This window comes from Vanessa cardui, chromosome 23 (genome assembly GCF_905220365.1).
Source record: "Vanessa cardui chromosome 23, ilVanCard2.1, whole genome shotgun sequence".
Classification (NCBI taxonomy): domain Eukaryota; kingdom Metazoa; phylum Arthropoda; class Insecta; order Lepidoptera; family Nymphalidae; genus Vanessa; species Vanessa cardui.
In genome coordinates, this window is record NC_061145.1 from 6,469,629 (window position 1) to 6,497,150 (window position 27,522).

A 27,522-nucleotide genomic window follows, 5' to 3' on the forward strand; every position below is an offset into this window, starting at 1 on the left:
AAAACTTTTGAGCTGTTTTTTTGAAATGATATTTTAAATATTACAATTATAATGCGAATACGATAAAAAGTCTACATTATTTTCATTGTCTCACTCATACAATATAATTAACCATTTTCTGTCGCATTATATCACATGCAATTCATGGTAAATGTTGTTTCTGAGACTGTTGTTTGAATAGGTCGTCTCTTAAAAGCGCCTTTTGGTTTTATACTCATTTTTATTATATTATAATAATTGATTGTATATGTAATAAAATATGATCCTCCTAATAAAATAATTGTGAAAGTTTGCAACGATGGGTGGATGTTTATTACCCTTTCACACAAAAATTACGCAACAGTTTTTTGATAGATGACTTGTCTTAACAGATATAGCAAAAAACCTAGAATATAATATTATATAACTCTCATTCTATTTAAGTTGACTAATGTTAATAGACTACAAAAATTAACTGCATATAACTTACAACTTTCAAATAAAAATCTTACAGGCAACTTCTAATGCGAAGACATTGAAACCAATAAAAATTAAAATGGATAATTTGTTTATTGCCTATCCACATATAAATAGGTACTAAATTAATGATCATTAATATTTTATAGTCAAAACATACACGTACAATATTTATGCAAACGGTATTAATTATAGCGTACTGCGTTTGGGATCCAATAGTTTGTTATTATGAATCCTGTAAAATATCTAAATTCGCGCAATCATTAATCACACCTCAAGTAATAATTTAAACGTAGATTATAAAAAAACAAGAGTTGGAGGGAGCGGATAACTATTGTGAAGTAAGAAAAGCGATTACAAAATAAGAAGCAAATGTAAATTACCAGCAGTGCGTAACGACTTTTTATTAATTACGTCTAAGATGGCACTGTAATGATTGACTTTAACTAGTAATCAATTGTCAAATTCCCGCGAATATTCGCGTTTATTCGAATAAAAATTGTGAAATTGGAAATAGCAAATATAAATATCAAATAGCATACATCAGTTCGGTTACAATTAGAGGTTTTCGAAAACAAGTAATTTAAATATTTTTGCCAGTAACTCTTTTCCGCTAAGTAAAATCAATTCTTTGATAAGTTGCAATTTAGTAAAACGCAAACGAGAATTCTCTTTAATTTTCTGTAGGAACTCTTTAAAATAAGACCATAACATTTTTTTTTTTACGTACAACTATGGTCATATAATCACTTGGACAAATATCACAAAACAAAACAACAACAACAGCCTGTAAATTCCCACTGCTGGGCTAAAGGCCTCCTCTCCCTTTGAGGTTTGGAACATATTCCACCACGCTGTTCCAATGCGGGTTGGTGGAATGCACATGTGGCAGAATTTCTATGAAATTAGTCACATGCAGGTTTCCTCAAGATGTTTTCCTTCACCGCTGAGCACGAGATGAATTATAAAGACAAATTAAGCACATGAAACAGCGGTGCTTGCCTGGGTTTGAACCCGCAATCATCGGTTAAGATGCACGCGTTCTAACCACTGGGCCATCTCGACTCATCTCGACACAGATATCGGCTTACGCTATTAATATACATATAAGATCAGCACAATAAAATATAGTTGCTTGCATAGAAAAAAAATGTTAATCCATTTATAAGATTATAAGTTTAATATAGGGTGTCAAGGATTAACGGTTCGCGGCTTTACTAGTGGCTATATTATTTCATTGAGGTTTACAAGACTGCAACTAAATTACCTTGAACCATTCTATAGCGTTACATATATACATATAAATCACTTTGCATAGCATGAAACCGATTTATCCATTTTTATTCATATCATCAATCATTCTATCTACATGATACTTTTAGAATGTTTGTGAGTTATGAGTGAATAAATGAAGATTCTAACAATATTTTGAGGTAGCTACTCATTTGGATCAATGAAATTAAAGACATATAGAAACTTTTTAGCGGTTGCTCGGTTTTAAGGCCATAATCCTCTACCAAAATGTCACCTCGGTTATAGACCGCGTCGTGTAAAAAGAACGCTGGAAGAAAGCGGAGGGGGTGTGTTTGCGCATGGGTACTATCGAGCAAGAAAGTACTAGGCATATTGTTTATTTTTGAAGTAGCCTCGCTCGCGGGTTTGCAAATTAAATATTGATAGGTACACCATAGGCAGGCTTTATTCAGTTCTTTTATTTTTGCCGCTAGTTAGAAAGACAGTAAGAAATTCCGAATCTTTTAAACCTTTTAATATTTAGATTCGAACCATTTTGTGCCAATCTATAAAACGGACCACCATTTTATAGATTGTTATAAATTATTATCAACTGCATTAATATCATCCTCTCTCTTCATAAAACAATTTACGTCATAAATATTATTTCTTTCTTTCCTATATAAAACTATTTCGTAATAATAACTTTTTTGCGTGATGGTATTTTGAGAACAAACGTAACGTGGACACTGCGTGGATAGCAAAGGGCGACTGACGAACCAATAGCGCACCGGCAAGCATGCGGCGCTTGACCCGCCGCACCTCATACCACCAAATAGACGGATAAATCGTCTAGTGCGCAGGTTGACTGCTAGCGTTCTTTTTACATGACGCGAGCTATAAGTTTGCTTTGTATTTTTTCAGATAATTTATAGGCTAGGTAAAATCATGTTGTTATACTACCAAATATCAATCAATCAATCGTTGCAATTTAATTTAAATGGTTAATGACCTCGTGATACAAGGGGTAAAGAAGTAGATATATGTTATTTCAATATTCCACAAACCATGGAATCTGACATTTAGCAAATACAGAAAATCTCTTACTTTCTGCGACAATGGCTTAAGACGGAGATTCTCTAGCGAGTGAAACATTTTCCAGTATGATCATGACATAACTAAAAAAACCAAATAGTCTAAGAGTTTATTGCAAGAGATTAATTAATCGGGATTGTCCGCAAACCATAAAATACCCGCCACTGAACTCCAACCTATCAGCATTGTTGATAGCAATTAATTACTGTCCTGCTATTTGATAACGAATTTAATTCAGTAGCTGTATTCATATCGTTATATATAATAGCCACCAGCCCTAGCTTTGCTTGGGTGCAAAGCTGATATTAAATGTACTACAGAATTTGTTACTTTACGACATCACATTAGAAACTTCTAAAATGATCACTGTTTCTTATATTGTCCATGTATTATGATACATGGACAATATAAGAAACAGAACATACAATGAACATACAAAAACCTACGTCTCGAATCACTATATCTATTAAGAAAACCGCATCAAAATCCGTTGCGTTGTTTTAAAGATTTAAGCATACATATAGGGACAGAGGAAGCGACTTTTACACTATGTAGTGATAGTGATGATAATATATTATTATTAAACATCTTATATTCTATAAAATGCAGTGTTAGAGGTCTTCGGTTCTTTTTCAGATTGATTTACATCAAGCTTTAATTTATCTTACACTTATTCTGATGTTTACTTTTCAACAATGACCTTTATCCAGCAATATTATCAGAAAGACATGAAAACATAACATAAAAACAAAATTTTAAACGATTAAAAAAAATATAACTTCTAAAAGTGGCTTATTTCGGAACAAAAAACGAAATAGTTGTAAATAGGGATATATTGCAACCTCTAGGTGATACTTTTTGAATCGTCAATGGAAACGGCTAATTAAATTCAATCATAAAATGTCGAAACTCGAAATCCGATTTACGGTAGTTACGCCATTTTGATACGAATAATAGTTAAATTAAATATGATATCCGTGAATATGACAACATAAATAAGCTTGACTTATTAATTTATCATTTAATTTTATCTTTGTTGAAAAGAAGCGGTAAGAAATAATGGTTTATTAATTATAATAATAATTGCATGTTATTAAATAATAAGATAAATACTGATCTTGTTTTTTAAGTTTATCTAATTGAATAACAGAGGGCGATATTTGTTTTAAAACTGTTGACGCATTTTTTATATCCTTACATAGTATAAAACAAACTTACTGCTGTCTGTCCCTATTTATTCTTAGATCTTTAAATTATGCCATGGATTTCGATGCGGTTTTTTTTAATAGATAGATTGATTCGAGAGTAAGAGTTTTGTATGTACAATATATTAACGAAACACTTATAATTTTTTTTTGTGGTGTAGGTTGGCGGACGAGCAAATGGGCCACCCGATGGAATGTGGTCATCATCACCCATAGACAATGAAGCTGCATAAAGTATTAACTAATCCTTACATTGTCAATGTGCCACCAACCTTGGGAACTAAGATGCTATGTCCCCTGTGCCTGTAGTTACACTTGCTCACTCACCCTTCAAACCGGAACACAACAATAATACTGAGTACTGTTATTTAGCGGAAGAATAACTGATGAGTGGGTGGTACCTACCCAGACGGGCTTGCACAAAGCCCTACCACCAATAAAAAAAATCTAGATTTTTCAAATGTCATGTCGTAACATGTTTTGTAGTGCATTTTTTATCAGTATTTTACCCGTGCGAAGCCGGGTCCGATCACTAGTTTGTAGTAAATATAAATAATAGGCCTGCCTGCCTGGTAGGTAGGCCTGTTAGTTACAACTACTGGACGATCGTTTGCACTCATAATCACAGGATATATTTGTGCTACCGAGATGATGTGACTCATGTTGGGATCGAATAGGCGAACATCAATTGTTCCATTGTCTATATTTATGGACTTAAAATATTTATGACAAGGAGAAATTAAATCAATAACAAATATTAAAGCCAATAGATGGCGCTGTTACGGAATAAAAAGCGATTTACAATAAACAATGATAGACTCTACTTTGAAAATACTTATTCGTGAATTTTTAATGATGTAATCGATTAAAACAAACAGTCTTTCTCCTCTTTAACAGTCCAAAGGCTATCGAAGTCTAGAATCATACTTTATTTAGAACAAATAGACAAAAAATTCTTATCTATTATATATTGCTTTATCTATATAAAGTTATAGTATTCGTTTTTTCTTGACTGAATACATAGTGCACTCATAAATATTGAATACAGCCAAAGCAAAATGATTCCATAAGGTACCTTGGATAAGCCTGAATAAAACATTTGCGTTTGGAATACACACTCAGACGCATTGACGAGAATAAAAACGGAATATGCAATCGAGTGTGAATGTACGTGCGAAGGTCTTTATAAAGCTTCCATGTTTCACTCTAATATAACTCTTATTAGCTTACACATAAGATCTATATATTCCTATACGAGTACCATGGAAACCTGTTTTAGCTGCAACGATTATTTTTTTATATAGACTCGCAATGTACGTTCTACGTTATCAAGTCAACTTTGAAAAGGATCTACTGGCACATTTTCACGGACGATATTTACTGTGACAAAGTACGTGCTTTTTCTTTTCTTTGCCCAACCTATGAGAAAATGTCCAAATGCGACAAGCTCGTTGGAAAGTAGGCCTAAATCCAACATAACAGTTATAAAATGTTATACAACGTTATGAGGTTTCCATCAGTGTGATGGTCAATATTGTTTTTAAAATATTGCATTATCGTAGTGTCTTAATTAATGAGCTATTATATTAGTAGTGTTCGCATAGTAGTTAAATATCAACCATATATATGGGTATTATAATACCAATGAACTTGCGTGATCGTTTTTTTTTTAATGATAACGCTATAGCTCGTCAATTTATAAAACTGAGGAGAAAATGTATTTATGTCTTTGGCTATTAAAATACAGGTAATATCTTTCAAAATATATACATATATTGAAACAATTTGACGTGTCAAATATTATTGCGTGAAAAATTTTTTTTTTTACTTCGTATAACAATAATTACATATAGCTAGTATTTAATTATGTAGACTGTACAATATCATTTCCAACAACATTGGTTCATTAAAACTATTCATTCATTCATGAATATTGAATATTCATTGAATTATATTTTTTCAGGGAAATATTGGCACATTTCTGGGTAATATTTTTTACATATCCACATCCGTTCAACCCATCAATCGTCATTGAGAAATATGCACACTTTGAATGATAAGAGTATATTTATAAATAATTTTAAAATATATTTTTAAATTGATAATTAAGACTATAAACATGTTGATATATCTGTTCATTAATATAAATAAAAAATGGATATCCCTGCCGTATTTATAAACTTTTTAACGGTTCACTTATCTTTATGCAATTGCTTTGCAAACGCTTGGTGCATCGAATGTATAAGGGTATAAAGTAAAACTAAATAAGTATTAAAATGCATAAATACCAGGCTGTAAATTTCTTACAAATGGACTAAGACATCTTTTCTTCAGGACGGTTTGAGAAACGATTGCTTGTACGCGGCATACTTTAGTGAACTGGCAGTAATCGTCACGTAAGGAAGAAGTGGTTTTCTCACCCCAAGGCGATCTCTTTTTCTATGTCTCTTATATTTTGTGCTGGGTTTTATATAATATTATTTACTTTATTATTATTTTTATACATTTTTTAAATAATTTTATAATTTATCATTGAATTATTCCCAAATGTTGTAAATTTATTTTATTGTTTCTGTTATTTATAACGTATTACGTTCCAACCTAGTGTACCACAAAAAATCTCTTTTTTCACTGTGCTATGCCTCGGCACCAATGCTAGCTATTGTAAGACCAGGTGGTGCAGTGCACCAGGGCCCCGGAGTTCAGGGGGCCCTCTAAAGTAATTCTTATGGTTCTGAAGCTACAAAATTTCTTATTTGGTATCTGTTATTTTAAAGGGTGATTATTAGTTAAAGAGGGATGGGAGGGCCCGATTAATTTTCTATGCACCGGGGCCCTTCGTCATCTAGCTACGCCACAGCTCAGCACCGTACATAACATTAATTATAAACATAAATTAAACACAGTAGCAGTACTGAGTGGTGTTTGCTCAGGTTTGAACCAGCATCTTTTTTAAGAAATCACGTGTATTAACCACTATGTATATGATTGTTATAAAATCCTGCGTATCTTAGTGAGTACAATATCAGTTATGCTAACTAGATCATCCAATGCATGGTTTCGTTCCTGGAAATAGATGTTTACTCTGATCATTATATATAATTTAACGTTATATATATTCTTTTAATATGCTATAATATACATACTAAGGTATTTAAGATTAATTGTTTATTATACTAATTAAATCTATATATTTTTAATACCTTTTTAATTGTTGGTTTAGTCATATTCTAGACCTTCCACATTACGCAATTCGAATATTTTTCAATGGAAATTTATCCGGAAACTACATAAACGAATCATTATTTACATACCTTATTTTAAACACTTTATAATTTATATTCACATTCGTAATAAATTATAACGCAATAATAAAGTGGATCACATGTTCGACTTACCTATCAAATGACGTAACAATAACAAAACAGGCTTCTAATTCAATTTAAGAGAAAGTGACAAACATGAATTTAATCGTCAAACGCGAGGCGGCCGTCGTAGAACCGCTTGCTTTCGTCACTGGCATAATATTCGCCGTAAGTTCGCACAGCCAATGAGAACGATTTCTGTCCCCCACTTAATATATCAAGGCTACTGAGTATCGTAGCGGATTCCCGCTCCAAGAAAACGAGACTCGCGACTGTATTCGTTTTTTAATTTAATTTACTACCGTTTTAATAAAGTTATAATTACATACAACATTATAATTATTACGTTTATGTTAAATATATAAAATTTATTTCGTAACTTTCTACTTTTTATTTAATATTTAAATAAATTGTAAAATAATAAAACATACGTTTCGCATTTACGACAATTGGGTATATAAAAAAGAGCACTTATGCAAAAAAAAATATTTTTATATTCTTTAATTTTTATACAAAAATCTAGAACAATTTTTTCAATTTTTTGTATAATTAGAAAAAAATTTACCCTTTATAAAAACTAGGCTCTTAATACATATATAAAAATAATGCCCTTCTCTTGAGGAGGACCGGTTGTAGTCTTGGCCTTCCTCTAAATTACATCTCAATGATTATTTAAACTCAAGCTCTGCACGATATATGTAATATAAAAGTATATTTAACAACATAAGTCCCTTAAGGCTTCCCTTTGCTCTCGGAAAGCATGAAAAGTGCGTGCAAATGAAGTTTCTGGAATTTCTGATACCTAATTTCCGTTCTATCAGATTATGAAAGTGTGGGAATTGGCGGTCGCGACCCAAATTAGTCAAAAGAACATTATCAATCACAGTGGCTTACTCCAAACCGGAACTCATACATTAAGAATATAAATTTCAATACAATACGAACTCCAAATCTTATTGGATTAATATTATGATAGATTTGATCACCAGTCCTTGAAATATTTGACATAGGTTACTAATGTTACGCCATTGATTAAAATAATTATAAAATAAAATTAAAATGGGTTTTCCAGTCGCTATTTATTTATGTTTCTAAAGAGTAAGTTTTCCTCATACTATAAGTCTAAATTGTAGTGCATTCAAAAATTCATGGCCGACTACTGAATGAATTTGGATGGAACAAACTAGAAGCCCACTGACAGTCAATGCAATTGACAGTGCACTATAGTCTGTACTCACAGCTCATAGTGTAGCTGAATAAAGACCCTTTACTATTAAAGATAGGAATGAACAATGTCGCATCTACTAAGGCTTAATGATAGTAATCGATGTTTTACCGATTGATTATAATTTATAGAAAAAAAAAAATGCCAAAATTAATGAATATTTATTGAACATAATTATGATATAATACATATTGATGATATAAACTATAAATAATTCCGTCTAACAACAATATCGGTATTTAGTTCCGGTGAAGGGTGAGTGAGCGTAACAGGTACAAGGGACACATCTTAGTTTCCAAGATTTGTAATGCATTGGTAAGTAATGGTTTATATTTCTTTCAGCATAAGCGTTTATGGGCGTCAGTGACTACTTACCATCCAGGTGTTCCATTTGCCAATCCTGAGTGGTACATTTCAGAATCCGTCGTCAAGAAACGTGTTTTTTTCTTAAGGATAGGATCAATATAAAAATCAGGGGTATAAATAATTGTGTGCTATGTATTTCTGGTCACTTTGGGTGCGTCCCTTATCAGGAAAGCAATAATTATATTGTTGTCATTTTTCAATGCATAAGCAAAATAATCAAGTCTGGTGTGATTCTAACCAGAAACAATGTCTGAATAAAAAATGAAAATTCGACATGAATATGTTTATATAAGAATTTTATTTTATTCAACAAAACAATAAATCAAAGATGCTGCTAATACTTCGTTGATTGCTTGTTTGGCTAGTCTTCTCCCAACCAGATATTTTTTTCTAAAGCAAAGAACTTAATACTTATATATCACGACACAACTTACATCAACAAATTTCGTAAAACCGATTACATCCGAGTTAAGTGACTTCAAAATCAATCATCGGAAGTGGTAATCAGATACATTCGCCAAATTCACAATGAATCGTTTTTTTTTTAATTTGTCGATGTCTGTCGTAGTATACCATAAATACGTTTAAGCTTTTGAAACTGATTAAATATTCGAGCTTCTGTTACTCTTTCATTATTACTAGTTCCTTTTTTACAGTTACAGGTCTTACCCATCACGTTAGTGTCGATTTCTGAAATAGATGGCATAAGAGTATGAGGCTCACCTTACGGAAGGTGACTACCCGCAACTATACACATCTACTACACCAGGGTGTGTTGCTAGTCTTTAGGGAAGTCAGTAAACTAGTAATTATTACTGTTAAAGGTTTATTACAGGACACTGACGTGAGGGTTTGTCTTCTTGATACATAACATAATTCGCAATTTATAAGACATTTTCTTTTTATACTTCATATTCCCCATGATAGCTGCAAGCTAAAAGCTGCATTCAAAATAGAATTTGTTATTATAACATTATTATGATATTGAAAATATAAATATATATTGATATACTCAATCCATTGGGGTTGATACAGAAGTTTTTTCAAATTTATCTTTATATTCTTTTTGTATAGTATCTCTTTAAAATATTCTATTCCTCAAAATAGTAGGTGATGTGTGCATTTGGGGTGCATGTCAGTCGCCTCTTCTGGGCAACGGGGCCGGTATGAGCTTGATTGTCGGCTACGGCTAAGACTAGCTTTAGAGATGCCGTGGGACTGCTCCTGATACGTCCTTGGTTGGCGTCAGCGTCATGTGAGTGGCTTCGTTGGCTAGAAGGGAGTGGGAGGGCACGCTACTCGAGGCTCCCGAGTGTTTTACACCGTCGGTCACGTCGGAGCTAACCATCTTATCCGCCGCAGCCTCCAGTGGCGGACTCATGGGAGTTCGTCACATCCGCACATGGAGGATGAGGAAGAAGGCACGCACTAGGCGCGCTTCCTATGTTTCGTCATCAGTAGTAGGGCTAGTAGGGGTCGCGGTTGTATGCCCTAGGCGATCTCGTTGTCTCACCACTCTGCGGCATGGTGGAAACCCGAGAATGGTTTTAGTGGGTAGGACAAGGCATTAGGCCCTGGCAAGGGGCCCTCATGGCTCCGGTTGAGTCCTACATACACGTCGCGGTCCCGCGACCGGGCGACTTGCGGAAACGCATTTTCACTTCATTAAAAAAATAAAGGTCACATGTGCATTTGGTTGCAGATTAGTAAGTTATTTTTTATTTAGTTATTTTCTTGGATATTTTTTCTTCATGGTCTGTAACCTTAAGGTAATCTTCACAAATATTCTTCAATACTTGTATATACAAAGATTGAGTTTTGTTGTGTTGTTGGCCCACAGATCCTGAAAATATAGAGCAAATTTGTTTTATTTTTTGTTGAATGTAGTAACTTACAATAATATTAAAGCATTAAATTTATTTTATACCTAAGATAAGATTATATAGATTACCAACAAACAAAAACATCTTTGTAGTTCTACTAATAATATTATGATGTTGTATGTTTTATGTTGAACAACTAACAACCAATAACAAGAACTGCAAACAATATTTTTTAATAAGAAATTAAAACGAAAGAAATGCTCTAGAGTGCTATTTTTAAAAGTAATAATTAGCAAATGTTGTATTCATTTCTATAAAAAAATTTGTATTTGTTGGTTTATTTTAAATGGAATTAATGTAAATTGCTTACCTTCAATGAATTGTGGTTCTGAATAATCTGGATTGTTAAAATGATTTCACTGGAGTTTAAGGTTCTTATCAAAAGTATTTTTTACCGGGAAAATAAGGTAATTATAAAAAAATGTTAGAACAAGTTTACATTTTCTAAAAAATAAACAACTTGTGACTAACTCACTTAATGCTGCTCCAAGTATCAATATTAAAATCAAGTTTGTCTCATAAAGGATAATACACACAAAGTATGAATAACTTATGAGGCTCTGCCCGGTTATGCTGTTTCATCTACTTAATTTTATTTAATTTTCTATATTAAGTTTAATAGAATAGGATGATATAAGGATTCTAAAATAATTTAAATTTGGAATTAACATAAAAAGTCACATGCATTGCGTTAATTTTTTAAGAAGGCATGAAAAGTTGGTTATGTAAAAGATATAAAAATGTAAGAGATACTTCAATGTAATTTTTGAGACTTAGTTATGTCATCCTTAAGATCATACAACAAAGTTACTTCTATTATTTGCGGAGCAAGATAATACGCACATCTTTAAGCTGTACAACTAAGTAACTAAATGTTGTAAAAGAAAATATACTTACAGTCTTACACTATTTCTTGGAGTTCCTTACTTCAAATTATTGAATTAAAGATAATTCTCCTCTAAATGTTAAAATCAATCAATATTGTATCACTATATAATATTAAGTGTTTCAAATATTCATTTCCCGAAATATTTAATACACATTTTTATCCATATTACAACTTGGCGTAGACGTTTGCCCACAGTTGCAAGTTGAAGTCGATTTCTAGTCTACAAAGTTGACAGTACACTGTACTGCCTAGACAGTGACAGATGACAGCATAAACTTTTTTTTATTCTTTCCTTAGAGGGAAAAGGCAAAGGTATTACACCGTACAGCCAAGTCTTTTGTATTTTTTATTCATATTGACAGCATGAACATGCAGTTGAACATTTATACATATCAAAAATTGATTATCTGTTTGTAATATAAAATTAACGGTTTTTTAAATATATAGGTACATGGTACATGGTTCGCTGGCAAAAAGCTAATGTAATCAGGAGTAACTTAGGCTACAAAATAACTTTGTTGTTAAATTCAATCGTGCACGATTTTGCGCCGGACAGCTAGTTATAAATATTACGCAGAGTATCGCAAAATAATTTGTGCTTTCTCATCAATAATAAAAACCACAAAAAGACATGGGCAAATTAAATATTTCTTTGAACACCTCGTTTTTTAATTGTATTCAATTAAAGTATTTTAGCCGGCATATAAAATATTATTAAACAAACATTTTTCTACTATTATGTAGCTATAAAAGCAAGAGACATGACTGATATGCCAAAACTACAATGACGTAAATGCATTAGCATAAAGCCCGAAAATTTTGACAAAAATGTGTATTCTAAAAACAACACTGATTGGTGCAATTTATTTGCTTTTTCCAAGTTATGAAAACTTACTATGCATAAAAATAAAATAGTATCATTGACAACTTGTCAAGTGTCAAGTTAATTGAAAGATTATCAAAGGAAAGTTATGTCGAAGTCGTACATGTCGTCTTGATTGACGACCTGTCGGTGACGAAAACGAAAAACACATTGATTTCAAAAGTCATACATTACAGAGACCAATCATTTGACTAATAAGTTTGTTTTAGTAATTATAGTGTTGTTTTCATAAAATATTTTAACTTCTTAATATTTATTCGTAGTGTTTTTTTGGTATCACAATCCGTTTTTCGCCTGTGTAAATACGCAATTTATAATGCCTAGTGAGGACAAAGCAGTTTTTGGACAGCAAGGTTCAGAAGGAGTCAATACTCAGGCGTTACAATCTCCAGAAGATGAAAATGCCAAGTCTTGTTGGGTTTGTTTCGCCACGGAGGCCGATGATAGGCTCGCTGCTTGGGTTCAGCCGTGCAAATGCATTGGCACTACGAAATGGGTGAGTAAAGTCAATGAAAATATATTTACGATCTATTTATTTATAAGTCACAATAATAATTAAATTCTAAAAAAAATGTAAACATTTGATGTTAATAATGTTCAATCAGTCGGAATTATTTTCTAATCGGGGACAACAACCTGCTTTTAATGTTGTTGTAATAATTGTTATCTTCTATTAGTGAATCATACGAGTTGTTCACCTAATTAATTTGATTCCAATAACCAGTATCAATATATTGTTTAAATTGATCAAAAAAATGTGATGTAACTATGATATTTTGTTATGAATTTGTTAGTTGATTTATTTACCTCTCAGTATTTGTTTAGAAGTTGTTTATTTATTTTAAGTACATATAATAGAGCTAGATAGTTATATTTCATCTTTATTCTGAATATTGAGTACCTTTTCTGCATCTTAATTTCTGTATACACAGAAATGAGTATTGTGACAAATCAATGTATTACCCCAGTGTTAACTAATATATGAACATGAATAAAACATTGAACCTTATTATAAAATAAATAAAGACTATTTCTATTTGTAATTAAGTAATTAAAATAAACATGTTATTATAAAGTCTAAAGGTTATTTTACAATTTTACAATATGTTATAAATAAGCAAATATATTAATTTACATAATATAATTCGAATAATAAAATGATACTAAATATCATTATTAATATTTCAAACTATTCAAAGTTGATGATCAAAAAAAGCTATTGTCTTAAATTCATCTTAATATTATCTGAAGTAATAATGTCTGTCTATCTTGATGAAATTTGGTATGAAGCAAATTTTAGTCCTAAGCATGATGGGTGAAGGCTACCTTTTTTACTCTTCAAGGATTACCCCCTTGTTTGTTAAAGATGAATGGCGTCATGCAATATTGTGAAGTATTATCGTCTCAGCAAAAAATAATTCACTATTTGTGTGTTCAGCTAGTTCCTTTATTTATTAAGTATGGTATAGTTCCACTTAATTAGATTACTTGGTTGGGCTTTGTGCAAGCATGTCTACGTAGGTATCACCCACTCATCTTCAATTTTGCAATTCTTAATGTCCCATTTGAAGGATGAATAAGCAACTAGTGGTAATATCTTCAGGCAATGTTGATTACTTGTCATCTATCACCTACTTATAAAAAATATATATAGAGACATGATTCTAACACAGACTAATTAAGTACTGATTTAAAAATGTTATCAAAATGTAATCAGGAAAATTGAATGTCTTAGTAAAATGATGGATAAGATTACACATAAACAATTACATTCGAGGAGTTCTTGTTGTAAGTAATTTTTTTTAAATATACATAATTTAATGCCAGCAATTTTATATAATTGTATATTGTATATTCTTTTTATCAACAGTAATCTGTTTTATAAATAATTTAAGTGAGTTCTTTGACATCTTGAAAATAGCATCATACATATAGAATGATAGCAAGTTTTCCATTCCCACAAACAATGCATTTTAAACAAATACATCAATGTCTTCCTTGTCTGGATGTTATTCACTTTTAAATCAGCTGTGTGTTTTATTTGTTGCGAAATTTTTATTTCAAGATTGCAATTCTTGTTATCTATTGGAAAGTTTGTCTGAATTGGCAATAAGCAATAACATACGATATGGTATTTTATTTAGTGGGTAATTATTTTTTAGAATAATAATATATTTGTCGGCGCGGAACCACGAATTTAAGAAAAACACGTGTCCAGAAATGATTATTTTAATAATTTAAAACTATTTCATTGTTAAATGAATAATTTTTAGTGAATTTTGAAATGTTAAATTACTCTGAAAAATTTAATGTTTGTAAACAACTGTTATCTTGAGTGAATAAGTCTACCCACCTATTTTTGTTATAAAAGATCAAGCGACCGCCGGTTTCGACAGACTTGGTCGAGCCGCCGGAGCGATCGGACCGTCTCATATTGGAATAAATCAGAGAGGTTTATTTCCTGAGTTTTATTTCATACCACCGAAGATGGTTAAAGATCGAAACTCTGACACTCGTGACGTCAGCTGTGCTGACGTCATGCTTTTTAAAAACGCGCTCGGACATGCCTTCTCCGTTATCAGAAGTGGGATCGGAACAAGCTCCGATCTCTGCCGCGTCCTCATCAGCTTCGGTTCCATGTCATATAAGGATCGCTACAAGACAGAACCATATTGCGAAGTGATAAGAAGATCTCTAAGCACTGCACACTTACTGCCCGGTGTAATGGGGCCCATCTATGTGGGAGGATCGCAAACCACGAATCCAATAAATCATTCATCAGCTCCGAGGCCGACTAGTGCGGGAGTACCCACTTCAACACTTGAGGCGGCTACTTCTTACAATTAAGAACAATACGCATCAAGGGCATCCACATTTGCCATGCTGTTCATATGTGTGGAACATCTTAATTGAAAAATCAACAAGTGACCATGTGGATCACGGAGATCATGGATATCATCGGGAAATGAGATACAAAGATAAACAACACGTCAGGAAACAGCCGAGCAAATGGCCAAATGGGAAGAATTATTACTACCCTCAAAAACGAATTAATAAAAATGAAGAACTATGAGACCGAACAGTGCATCTAGTATATGGAGTTGCACCACTTACTTATTACACAAAGAAAACATTGCATACCACCTGAACTTCTTAAACCTGATCGATATCAATAACCAAACAGAGGACATAACGAATTAATCTTGTGCGGAATAGAACAGTCGTCGCTTCTACTCTCAAAAATAAAATTAATTATTTTCAGCATAAACATTAAAGAGCACGTAACCACCATTACTTGATGTGATGAATTAATTGTGTCTTTCGAGATTTACAGGTTTCATAAGAATAACGTCGCATCGCATCGCGAAGGGGGTCGGCAGAGGGCGCTCGTGATCAGCTTCGTCGTGCACCGCAGCCGGGCGACCAAGAAATGCGACTGGTGCAGAGCACGCACCATCCTGCAGAATAGCACTAATTACACAACAACAGCAACGAATGACTCTTGTTCGAAATATAACAGTCATCTTTTCTAATCTCATAAAACTAAAATTAATTATTTTCAACATAAAGATTAAGAGTCCACGTAACCACTATTACTTGATATGACTAATTAAGTGTGCCTTTCGAGATTTACAGGTTTCATAAAAATTAAGACAGTGGAGAAGGTGGTCGGCAGAGGGCGTTCGTGATCAGCTTGGCAGAGGGCGCTCGTGATCAGCTTCGCCGAGCACCACAACCAGAAACGCGACCGGTGCAGAGCGCGCACCGTCCCGCAGAATGGCCGTGACAGTGGGAGTTGTCGTCCATATCACGAGCTGGTCAGTCAGTGCGAGTGGTCAGCATCGACGAGAACTAATCATCGCATAAAACTGTGAGGCAAAATTTACTTATCTTACCTCTTAAAATCTAAAGAAATAAAAAAGAGCAATAACAAAAAAAAGAAAAAAAAAAAAAAAAAAATTTTGAATATTAATTACCATTGAGATTCCTCATGCAACCATAACTACACACGTACACTCTCGTTTGAGAGTGATACCTCTGAGCTAACCACGTGTTACCCTCGTATTACTCACGGATCCTTGATGTATCCAAAAGTGAACCATGAGATACCGTTGGGAGGCGTTGTGGAGCCGTGGTAGCCATTTATATACCGTAATCTGGAGAGTGATACCTCTGAGCTAACCACGTGTTACCCTTGAGCTACCCGCGGATCCTTGATGTATCCACAGAGAACCATGAGATACCGTAGGGAGACCTTGTGGACCGTGGTTAGACATGTATACACCACAGATCTACGAGAACCTTTAGTAGCCATGTATATACCATAGTCTGGAGAGTGATACCTCTGAGCTAACCACGTGTTACCCTCGAGCTACCCACGGATCCTTGATGTATCCACAGAGAACCATGAGATACCGTAGGGAGACCTTGTGGACCGTGGTATAGACATGTATACACCACAGATCTACGAGAACCTTTAACAGTTCTGAGCATAGTATGCGTAAAATCTGCCCACATTTATTATAATAAAGGTGCATGAGAGATTTCTTTGTGTACTGTTTTACAAAACAATTATCAAAGGTCAACATGATGTGTTGCTTACAGATACCTGCTTCAAAAATGTTTTTTGATTCGCAGATTTCCAATCGCACAACTTAGGCAGGTGCAGAGCGCGCACCGCCTGTCAGAATGGCCGTGTCGGCGCGGAACCACGAATTTAAGAAAAACACGTGTCCAGAAATGATTATTTTAATAATTTAAAACTATTTCATTGTTAAATGAATAATTTTTAGTGAATTTTGAAATGTTAAATTACTCTGAAAAATTTAATGTTTGTAAACAACTGTTATCTTGAGTGAATAAGTCTACCCACCTATTTTTGTTATAAAAGATCAAGCGACCGCCGGTTTCGACAGACTTGGTCGAGCCGCCGGAGCGATCGGACCGTCTCATATTGGAATAAATCAGAGAGGTTTATTTCCTGAGTTTTATTTCATACCACCGAAGATGGTTAAAGATCGAAACTCTGACACTCGTGACGTCAGCTGTGCTGACGTCATGCTTTTTAAAAACGCGCTCGGACATGCCTTCTCCGTTATATTCATTCACTGTGTTGCTAAATTATATAGACATTAAATATTTATCTTAGTTGTTTTTTCAAAGAAGCGAAAAGATCTAAGAGCACATGTTCAAATAATCTTCACTCTATGGGCACAACCAAACACCATTAAATAATTATATAATAATTTTATGAACTTTGATAGTGTTACGAGGTGTGGGAAAATGTATTGATCGTATAGCATGATTGTTTGAATGAATATAAATGTAAATAATGATAACTGTGTTAATTATTTGACTTGTTTTATATTTTATAATACTAGATTTTGTTTCATAACAAGGTATTTTTAAAAAGTTAAATAAATGTGACTGGAATAATAAAGTTTCAAAATTTTGAATTACAAATATATTATTCTTTTAATAGTGATGATATTATTTTTTATATTATGTTAAAATGTTATTTTGTAAGCCTAAATTTTATAATTCTTTCAGGTTCATCAGAGTTGTCTCCAGCGGTGGGTAGATGAAAAGCAACGTGGAAATATAAGCAGAAAAGTTTTGTGTCCTCAGTGTAAAGCAGAATATATTGTCGTCTTTCCTTCAATGGGCGCTTTTGTGGCACTACTCGATGCTTTGGAGGAGATCACATATAAAATTAGCCCGTTTATAGCTGGCGGTGTCTTACTGGGTTCAATATACTGGATAGCGATTACATATGGTGCTGTTACTGTGATGCAGGTTAGTTTATACATTTTATTATCATCGATGACGGACATTTCTCTATGGATACAAAAAGTGAAAAATGAAACAACTGTTAATGTTTTCATGTGCTTGATTTGTATTTGAAATTAGTTGATGTTCCATCATTCCACAATATGATCCTACTTTAATAATTTATTTACTAAAGCTGTATATCTTATATATACTAATTAATGTACATACTGTATAGTAACTTTTTGAACTTCTTAATTGTTTGCTAATACATCTCTAATCGTTTAATGTTTAACATTATAATTTATCAGGGTTATGTAATAATGTGGATCTTTGGCTAATTAGACTTTCGACCAGCGAGTGACAAGTGCATAAACGGAATGTCATCGTCATTGTTTACCAAACAAGTGATCAGATTAACCGTACGATTTGCTTTGACTTTTCATTATAAACTATTTTGAAACATCGTTTAATATTACTGAACGTATAATACGTTAGTATAGTATAGTAGTTTGCGTTTAAACGTGCATACCGTAATTTTTATTAGTAGAAAGTTTTTATATGATTAAATATTTTAGTCATTTGTTTTAAATAGGATCTAACAACTGTTGCAAAATTGCTGAACCGAACCCAGTTAGACAAATATTTATCTCTCGAAATGTAACGCAGTTTAAATCATAGATTTAATTTGTTGCTTTTACTCTTATTGAGAAATAAAGTAAAATATGAGAAAAGCACATTTATGGTAGTCTTTTTTTCCGTTTTTTTATTTCAAAGTACATACATTGCGCATAAAATAATCGTTTTAGTGATTGGGCAATAAAGTTTAATTCGTATGTACGATTTTGCCATTAAATGTTCCGATAACAGCTTCGTTGACGTTTATAATGCCATTTTTTGGAATAAAATATTGGTATAGGTACCATAAATATTTTAGCTTTTAACCAAAGACGTCGCGTCAATTCGATGCCATAAGTTTATTTTACTTTTGTTTCTTTTAATTGGAATAGGTTATACAAAAATAGTGCGACGTCATTAGGTGAGAGTGACAAATATAAAATTTAAAGGTTTTTCCAAATAAAACGTTACAGAGAGCGAAATTGTAGGTAGTCAGATTTAAGTGGGACATTTTATAAACATTTACTTGGTGGTAGGGCTTCGTGCAAGCCCGTCTGGGTAGATACCACCTACTCATCAGTTATTCTACCGCCAAATAACAGTACATAAAATAAATAAATAACATCGTTTGCAAAGAAGTTTTTAATCAAATCAAATGTTTTTTTTAAATAATCGAGAGTTTGACGTACATCCCAATACATCCAAATTTTTTCAGACGTTCAAAAGTTACGATGGTAAGAAGTAGCACGCATACATATAATTTGACCGAAAAAAACCGAAAAAAAAAATTATACATATTTTTTGGCCTTCGAATCTAGAATATATTATATCGCGAAAATATAATAAAAATAAAATTGTTAATCTTGGAATAATTATTCAATATCTGCGTGCGATATCAGCGTTTAATTGAGAGTAGTTTATCAGAGTATTAGTAATTATATACATATTTAGGGTATTGCGATTTCTTTAATTATTAGATACAAATTAATTAGTCATCTTATTAATGAGCAATATCTTTGAATAATACCTAATGCAAAGAAAACTTTAGCAACAGTTTGATTACGCATCTAAAATATCTTTTTCGAGAATGGATGTATTTTTTGAAGTAGTAAGAATAGTAATTTGAATGGATGTAAGTTTTCTTGGTGGTAGGGCTTTGTGCTTGCCCGTCTGGGTAGGTACCACCCACTCATCAGTTATTCTTCCGCTAAATAACAGTACTCAGTATTATTGTTATGTTCCGGTTTGAAGGGTGAGTGAGCCACACAAGGGACATAACATCTTAGTCCCCAAGGTTGGTGGCACATTGACGATGTAAAGAATAGTTAATATTTCTTACAGCGTCATTGTCTATGGGTGATGGTGACCACTTACCATCCGGTGGCCCATATGCTCGTCCGCCAACCTATACCATAAAAAAAGGAAACAATCTTTAATGCAGTTGGAACTGCTTGGCTATGGCCTTCATTCTGTTTGAGGAGAAGGTTAGAAGCCAAAGTATTTCCACCACGCTGCTCCATTGTGAATTCATGGATAGGGGCAGATTTTCATCCAGCACATGTTGTTGTCGGTTTCCTCACGGTAATTTTACCGCTAAGCACAATTTAGTGAATAACTCCTTGCCCGTTTTTGATCGCTTAATTTTCGGATAATAATCAGGTGTTTTAACCAGTCCCCCATCTCGACAATATTTTTGAAGTATATTTAATGTCTGTAAAATTAATTTGGACGAAAAATATGTGGTTTCTTTTTATATGGTAATTTTTTCATTTAATTTATTACAAAGGCAAGTGTGTCTCAGCTAACAGTGACCGAATTTGACAATTTTGATAAGTGTGATTGGTTACGGTTACACCATTGTCAAATGTAATAAATATTCATAGCTTGATTATGTGTTGCCTTTTAAATGTATTTATTTATAAACATTTATTCGATGCCAGTCTTACATCAACAACAATAAGAGCCTGTCAAACCTTTTACTATCAAAGGCAAATAAATTTTCGTGGACCCCCATTTTTTATTCACACCTACATAGACCCCCATCATGTCTCCCGTGGACCCCTGAGGATCCACCCGGACCACTTTGGGAATCATTGTATTAGACGGACAATAATACAATTTAAAAAAAAAAACAAAGTACATAATAATAGCTCTCGATTTGCCATAACGTACCGATTTTTGTTACTAAACGTGTTAGCTGTTTGTATAACGTGCCTTTACCGTTGTGTTCTAATATCGTGTGTTAAACTCGTGTTGAAACACTTAACTTGTTTATTTAACTGCGTACTGTATTGTATTAAATTTTAAACAGGTAGTTTAATATTACTTTCTTTTTAGTAAAAATATCTTAAAACTCAGTACTTTTTATGACAAAGAAATTGTTATTTTGTTGTTAGCCGATGAGTCTGTTGTTTGTTCTCCGAACAGATAATGTATGTTTAAGGAATTGTATGACGTCTTTGTTTCGTAAATTTTTAATAACAATAAAACTCTTTGTTTTATAAATTTACTTTTTTTTAAAAGAAATATATAAATTAAAAGTTGGAAATATTTATAACAAAAGCATATTACGTCCTATATACGTGAGAAGGAAAATATTTTTTAAAGCTAAAGACATCTTCGCCATTTATAAAAAAGAAAAAACACGAAATTCAAATGAGGTTGAAATACAATGAAATATGGAATACCTACACGAACTTATTATCTTCGTTTATTTTCAGTCTCACATGAAACATAAAACCATCTTTATATTTTAAAATGATTTAAAAACATCATATTTGATTCTTATGCACATTATGTACATCGTATTTTTTCGTTAAATAACTCTTAAGTACATGAATATATTGATAGAAAATAATATAATCTATTCAAATAATTTAAATTACGATTGTATAAATTTAATAGTACACAGATTCCAAATGCACAGATAATAAAAAACTATTCTTGAATTGACATCATATAGTTGGTCGAGATATATTGTTTCACTCTTTCCTGTATATTTTCTTTTTGTGCCAATTAAAAAAATGTGATTATTATGCCAATGTCACTTGCGATTTTGGCGTTTTTAATGGAGGCGACGTATTTGAAAGTTAAATTGAAGTGGATGTAGTTAACTGACCTTTATCAACATATTAAGAAACTGGTCGAACACTCAAAAATAACTGTTTGTAAAAATATATAATACATGCTAATATATAATTATATAGTATTTGCAATTCGTAAAGATTACGTTAGTTTAATGTTTGTTGAAGCTCATGATGTTATTCAAATATATTAAAGGTCATTAATTTGATGGATCGGAATGAAGGAAGTGTTGATGGCTTTCAAGGTTAAATCCTTGTTTCGAATCGACTTATCATAGCTAAGCCTTTTTGTAAACCTGAACAATTGACAATTATTCGATAAATAAACAGTTCTATTTTGAATTTGTAAACTCTACCAGTTATGTGTGTATTTTCTCATTATATATGTATGTATTATTTTTACTACTTTATTATATTTGTATTATAGTACACCTCCACCCAAAATTTATTTATTTGTTCTAATGTCCTATGCCAACCGGTTTTTGGAAGAGATCGCTCTTCTAGCGATAAGGCCGCCGATTGTATACTCTATAACATTGTTTTTTTTTTTCTGTTTTAAAATTTTATGTACTTTCCTTGGTGTACAATAAAGTATATTTCATTCATTCATTCATTCTTTAAAAAACGTTTTTTTAGGTGGTCGGTCATAGAGAAGGTCTAGAAATGATGGAGTCAGCTGATCCTTTAGTGCTTCTCGTGCTGTTGCCAACGATACCAGTAACGCTGATCAGCGCCAAGATGTACAACTGGGAGGACTCAGTGCTTCTCTTCTTGAGGAAATACTGTGCGAAGATTCCGGCTCTTGCGTATATACTACCGTTTGGAAAGTGAGTACGAAATATGTAACTGCCACAATTTTTGTTGGCTGGTTTTTGATAGTAGAGAATGGTTTTTTATAGAAATATTGGACAACAACATCACATATATTACTCTGATCCCATTGTATGTAGCTAAAGCGCCTTTGTACAGCTAAGCACTCAAGACAGCATGGAAAACTAATGAGCATTCTATTTCTACATCGACTCGGCCGGGAATCGAACCTGGGACCACGTACCTATGAAAATCGGTGTACACAATACTCGACCACGGAGGTCGTTAAAATTATATTAGGGACATAAGTTTAGGTAGACCAGTTTTAAGCGTTTCAAAAAATATAGCTATCATTAAAATAACCTTCCTGGATTCCCAACAATTCGGTAAGAAGTTCCTCGTTTTTCTCACAGCCATATCTCAATATTCAAACTGTGTCAATAGGATTTTAAATCTCAAATAATCCCATTTATCATTTTGCTGTATGTCTATGCTTGTATGAGGCCACCTGTTCTAATTTTAGTACAGTCTAATTTATTAATGAATTCTACTATGACAAAATAATACGTAAAATAACGTTATGGATACCTTTCAATTTAAAAACCAAACAGCTGTTGAAATTTATTTAAACTGTAAATAATTTAAACATTTAATACTTTGAGTGTTAATTTCAATCGTTGTAATAAATAATGACCAGTCAAAGTCATAGAAATAGACAATAGAAGGACAATAGATAATAGAATAAAACCATTCACACGTTTTTATCCTCCTGATAGAAGTTTTACTTAGCTACTAAAATTATAAGCAAGTATATATTGTTGGGAATAAGTGTAAGTACTCGAATAAATTGATCATAATAGTTAATCTAAAATGAAAATAAAGATACTAATAAAAAAATAAAATAGGATTAAATAAATAGGATTCCTAATATTTCGTAATTATATATAAATATGTTGTCGTGGTTATAATGTAAATTAATGTTTTCCACTTTCATATTTAAATGTTTATCATCTATTATATATTAAAATTTGTAAAAAAATCTCAAAGACATATTGTTTTCTTAAATATATAATACTAAGTATTGGTATATTTCCTCAAAATGTAGCATACCATTACTTAGTATTTCAGCTTGGCGGTAGGTGAAGCTAAGTGGTTGGTACAGTCAGCGTCAAAAAATTAGAGACACTCAATTCATATTCACTAATTATTTGAATATCCTGAGGGTCTCTAATTTTTTGACGCTGACTGTACCTACACAGGTGCATTGCTAGTTATTATTTTTATACAATAACGAATTAACAGTGTTTTCTGCATTCTTTCAGCGTGGAGGGTGACAGAGGTGCCATCGTAACAGGACAGAATAACAACGCAAATCAGAATGGAAACTCAAATTTGTCACCAACCAGAATATTTTGTTCCGCATTGCTGTTGCCGACAATTTCAACATTAATCGGCAAGATGTTTTTCCGTTCCGTGCAAAATAACCTCCACCGGACCATACTAGGCGGTCTGACGTACATCACAATCAAAGGAGCTCTCAAAATATACCACAAACAAATGTTATACATAAGACATTCTAGTAGGAAAATTCTAGATTACACAGAGTCGAATTTAAAATTATATAGAAGTGCCATGACTTCGAATACAACCGATGTCGTTTCCAGCACCAACGATTCTGAACAGGTTATATAAATCTTTAGAAATGGTTAAAAATAACGTTATTTTTTTAAACGTAACGTAAAATCGTGTGACGTAACGTCTAGTAACGGTTGTACTTACAGTACATATGGCATGTGATAAACGCGTAATTGACTGTTGTGTATTTTTATTCTACTTTTTATAAGATAACTTATAATTCTTCTTTTTTAATTCGCTAGAATAATAAAAAAATCATTATTCTGCGATGACAAGTTTTTTTTTTAATAAAAGCAGCTTCTATAAATAAATGGTTACTATATTTTTAATTTGGTTTTTTAATTAATCAGTTTTACATTATAATCAAATGAAAAACGTTACTTTAATAACATTAAAAACAAAAAATAATCGATAACAATTCAATACTCTCTACACATTTAGTAAATAAACGAAGTAAATATAAATATATAAGTATTTAATTATATTGTGCTTGCCAATAGAAAAAACTAGTATTGCTAAACTAATTTTCTATTTGATAGTTCTTTTTTTACACGTGGCAACTAATACGGCAACAGTTCTCTTTAATGCGCCATACGAACATATTTGTGCCTAAGTTTCATTTTCTCATGAAATTAAAAAAAAAAGTTATATACCATACTTATTTACGTGAATAAGTTGGCTCATATAAATTTTATTACCTGCGATTAATTTTGACATTGATTTTTTTTCATTTCGTAAATCGACAAGTTGCATAATTTGTGAATCGGCACGTATTTTTTTATGAAAATATTCGATTTATTTTAAATTTCACACACACATTTGTCTTTGGAAATAATGTTGACGAGATTGAAAGAAAGTGAATCGATAGTTTAATTAACCATTTTTTCATAAGGCAATTACATTCAGCACTTTATTTGACGCAACGAGTCTTATTCATTTAATTATCCGATAGAATGCATTAGACCGATATGCTTCACTTTCACAAATATGCCAAATAACGCAAGTAGAAAGTACGTCCGTCCAGTCGTCGGTTTTAGTTGCACATCAAATGAGACAAATATTTGTATTTACAGTCCACACTCGGTTCGATCAATAGCCATGCACTATTTGCAATATTTTGGCATATTTGAGTTATTTGCGCGTTTAATTCATAAAGGCATTCAAACTCGTCGTAATACTTGAAACAGAAAATATTTGACAAAGTTATATCGCTGCGAATTAGTCTAGTGAACGTCTAGTGTTGCCATTAAACTAAAATTCTCATTCGAAAAGTTACATTTCTAATTAATGATTTGTATAATCGATAATAAAATATAGTAATGCAAAGAGATTCTTTTCGAGGAAGGACTGAGAAAATAGTATACGGTTTGCGGAAAATTGTGTATCTTTACGGCAACTTTTTTTTTTGCTTTGCCATTTAATTCTTTTTTGTATATATAAATCTGTGCCTGTCAAAAGAAACTATTCGGTGAGAACGGTTATGTTTTATTCATTAGAAATTTAAATAATAAGTATGTTAAATTATTCGAGTGTTAATTAATTAAGACAATTTTAGTAAAACAACACTAATACTAAAATGTAAATAAAAATAATTTATAACGAAATAAAAGAAAATTATATAAATATTGTAAAATAAATTGGATGGTCCGTCCATTCAGGCATCATGTTTTTGTTTTATTGAAAATTGTAAATATTTTTCTATCGTAACGTAAAACTATAGAGTAATACTAAATATATTTTTTCTGTGCTCTTTTATAGCTGTGATCATATACAATAAAAACCATTATATCAACGCTTTTTAATGTAAAAGAAAACATAACTCTGTATGACAGTGGTGAAACAAAAATAATATTAATTCATTGTAATAATATGTATAAAATCATGAAAAAACTCTACTCTCTTCTATATTTAGAATTTATGAATTGAGACCGGATTGAGAGGAGCTAAATGAAGCTATGCGTGTATTTAATATGTACTAATTATTGATGCCATGCTTGCGTTTGATATATCCTGTTACATACTGTAGTCTATTCCAATCATAGTAGGAATAAAGTTAAACAAACCATAGATTGACGTATCCTCGCTTTTGCAAATAGACAACTATATTGTGCATTACTAACATTTCTTGTCTACTACAACAACAGCCTGTAAATTCCCACAGCTGGGCTAAAGGCCTCCTCTCCCTTTGAGCAGAAGGTTTGGAACATGTTCCACCACGCTGTTCCAATGCGGGTTAGTGGAATACACATGTGGCAGATTTTTTTGAAATTTGTCACATGCAGGTTTCCTCACGATGTTTTCCTTCACCGCTGAGCACAAGATGAATTATAAAGACAAATTAAGCACATGAATCAGCGGTGCTTTCCTGGTTTTGAACCCGCAATCATCGGTTAAGATGCACGCGTTCTAACCACTGGGCCATCTCGATTTTCTTGCCTAACATATATTTATTTATAATACTTCACTACAATACAATACATATATCCACTTTTATACTATTTCCAAAGTTCCGATAGTAGTTTCTGATATGTTCAAAAAGCAAATACTATATAGAGTATTATTAAAGCTCTCGATCAATGATGTGGCGTCAATTCGGTGTCATTGTAGTTTGACTTTTGTCCTCTTGTTGATTAGGAATAGACTATAGTTGTGATATTGACATCAATATCATTAATTTGACAATAAGTATATTTTACTTAACATTTTATAACTGCAAAAAAAATGTCTCACTTAACAGTCACAACTATTCAATCTAATTAAAGCGTAATCTTGTTGATATTAACATTCATTTTCGCTGTTATGATTATTTCTTTTAGCTGAAACTACTTTACTGCTAAATGTAAAAACTACAATCAATGATTTATTTCTCTCTCTATAAAGAAATAAGGTGAGTGTACAAGCAAAACCTATAGATCTCTCCTTTACGTATGTAATAAAATATAGTAGTGCTCTATGAAAGTTTGTAATGAAGACTTTGTACTATTATAACGTTATTTAGTAACGGTAA

General features: G+C 32.2%; 2 protein-coding genes across 4 annotated transcripts in view; one reads left to right on the forward strand and one right to left on the reverse strand.

Annotated features, from left to right (window-relative positions):
• Positions 1–11,946, reverse strand: part of LOC124539675 (ileal sodium/bile acid cotransporter-like) — a 32,623-nt gene extending 20,677 nt beyond the window's left edge. The window contains exon 1 of one of the 3 annotated variants that reach the window (XM_047116995.1): positions 11,726–11,946. The gene's annotated coding sequence lies outside the window, so the exon portion shown is untranslated. Of the gene's footprint in view, positions 1–7,387; positions 7,518–11,725 lie in introns of those variants that run through there. The other 2 variants (XM_047116996.1, XM_047116994.1) reach the window with 2 other exon arrangements.
• Positions 11,947–12,655: 709 nt separating this feature from the next.
• On the forward strand, positions 12,656–26,179 carry LOC124539729 (E3 ubiquitin-protein ligase MARCHF5). Its single transcript, XM_047117073.1, has 4 exons — positions 12,656–13,096; positions 18,151–18,396; positions 22,707–22,897; positions 24,203–26,179. Exons 1-4 carry the CDS (start codon positions 12,917–12,919, stop codon positions 24,570–24,572), a joined length of 987 nt encoding a protein of 328 aa, XP_046973029.1. The 5' UTR covers positions 12,656–12,916; the 3' UTR covers positions 24,573–26,179.
• Positions 26,180–27,522: the final 1,343 nt, after the last annotated feature.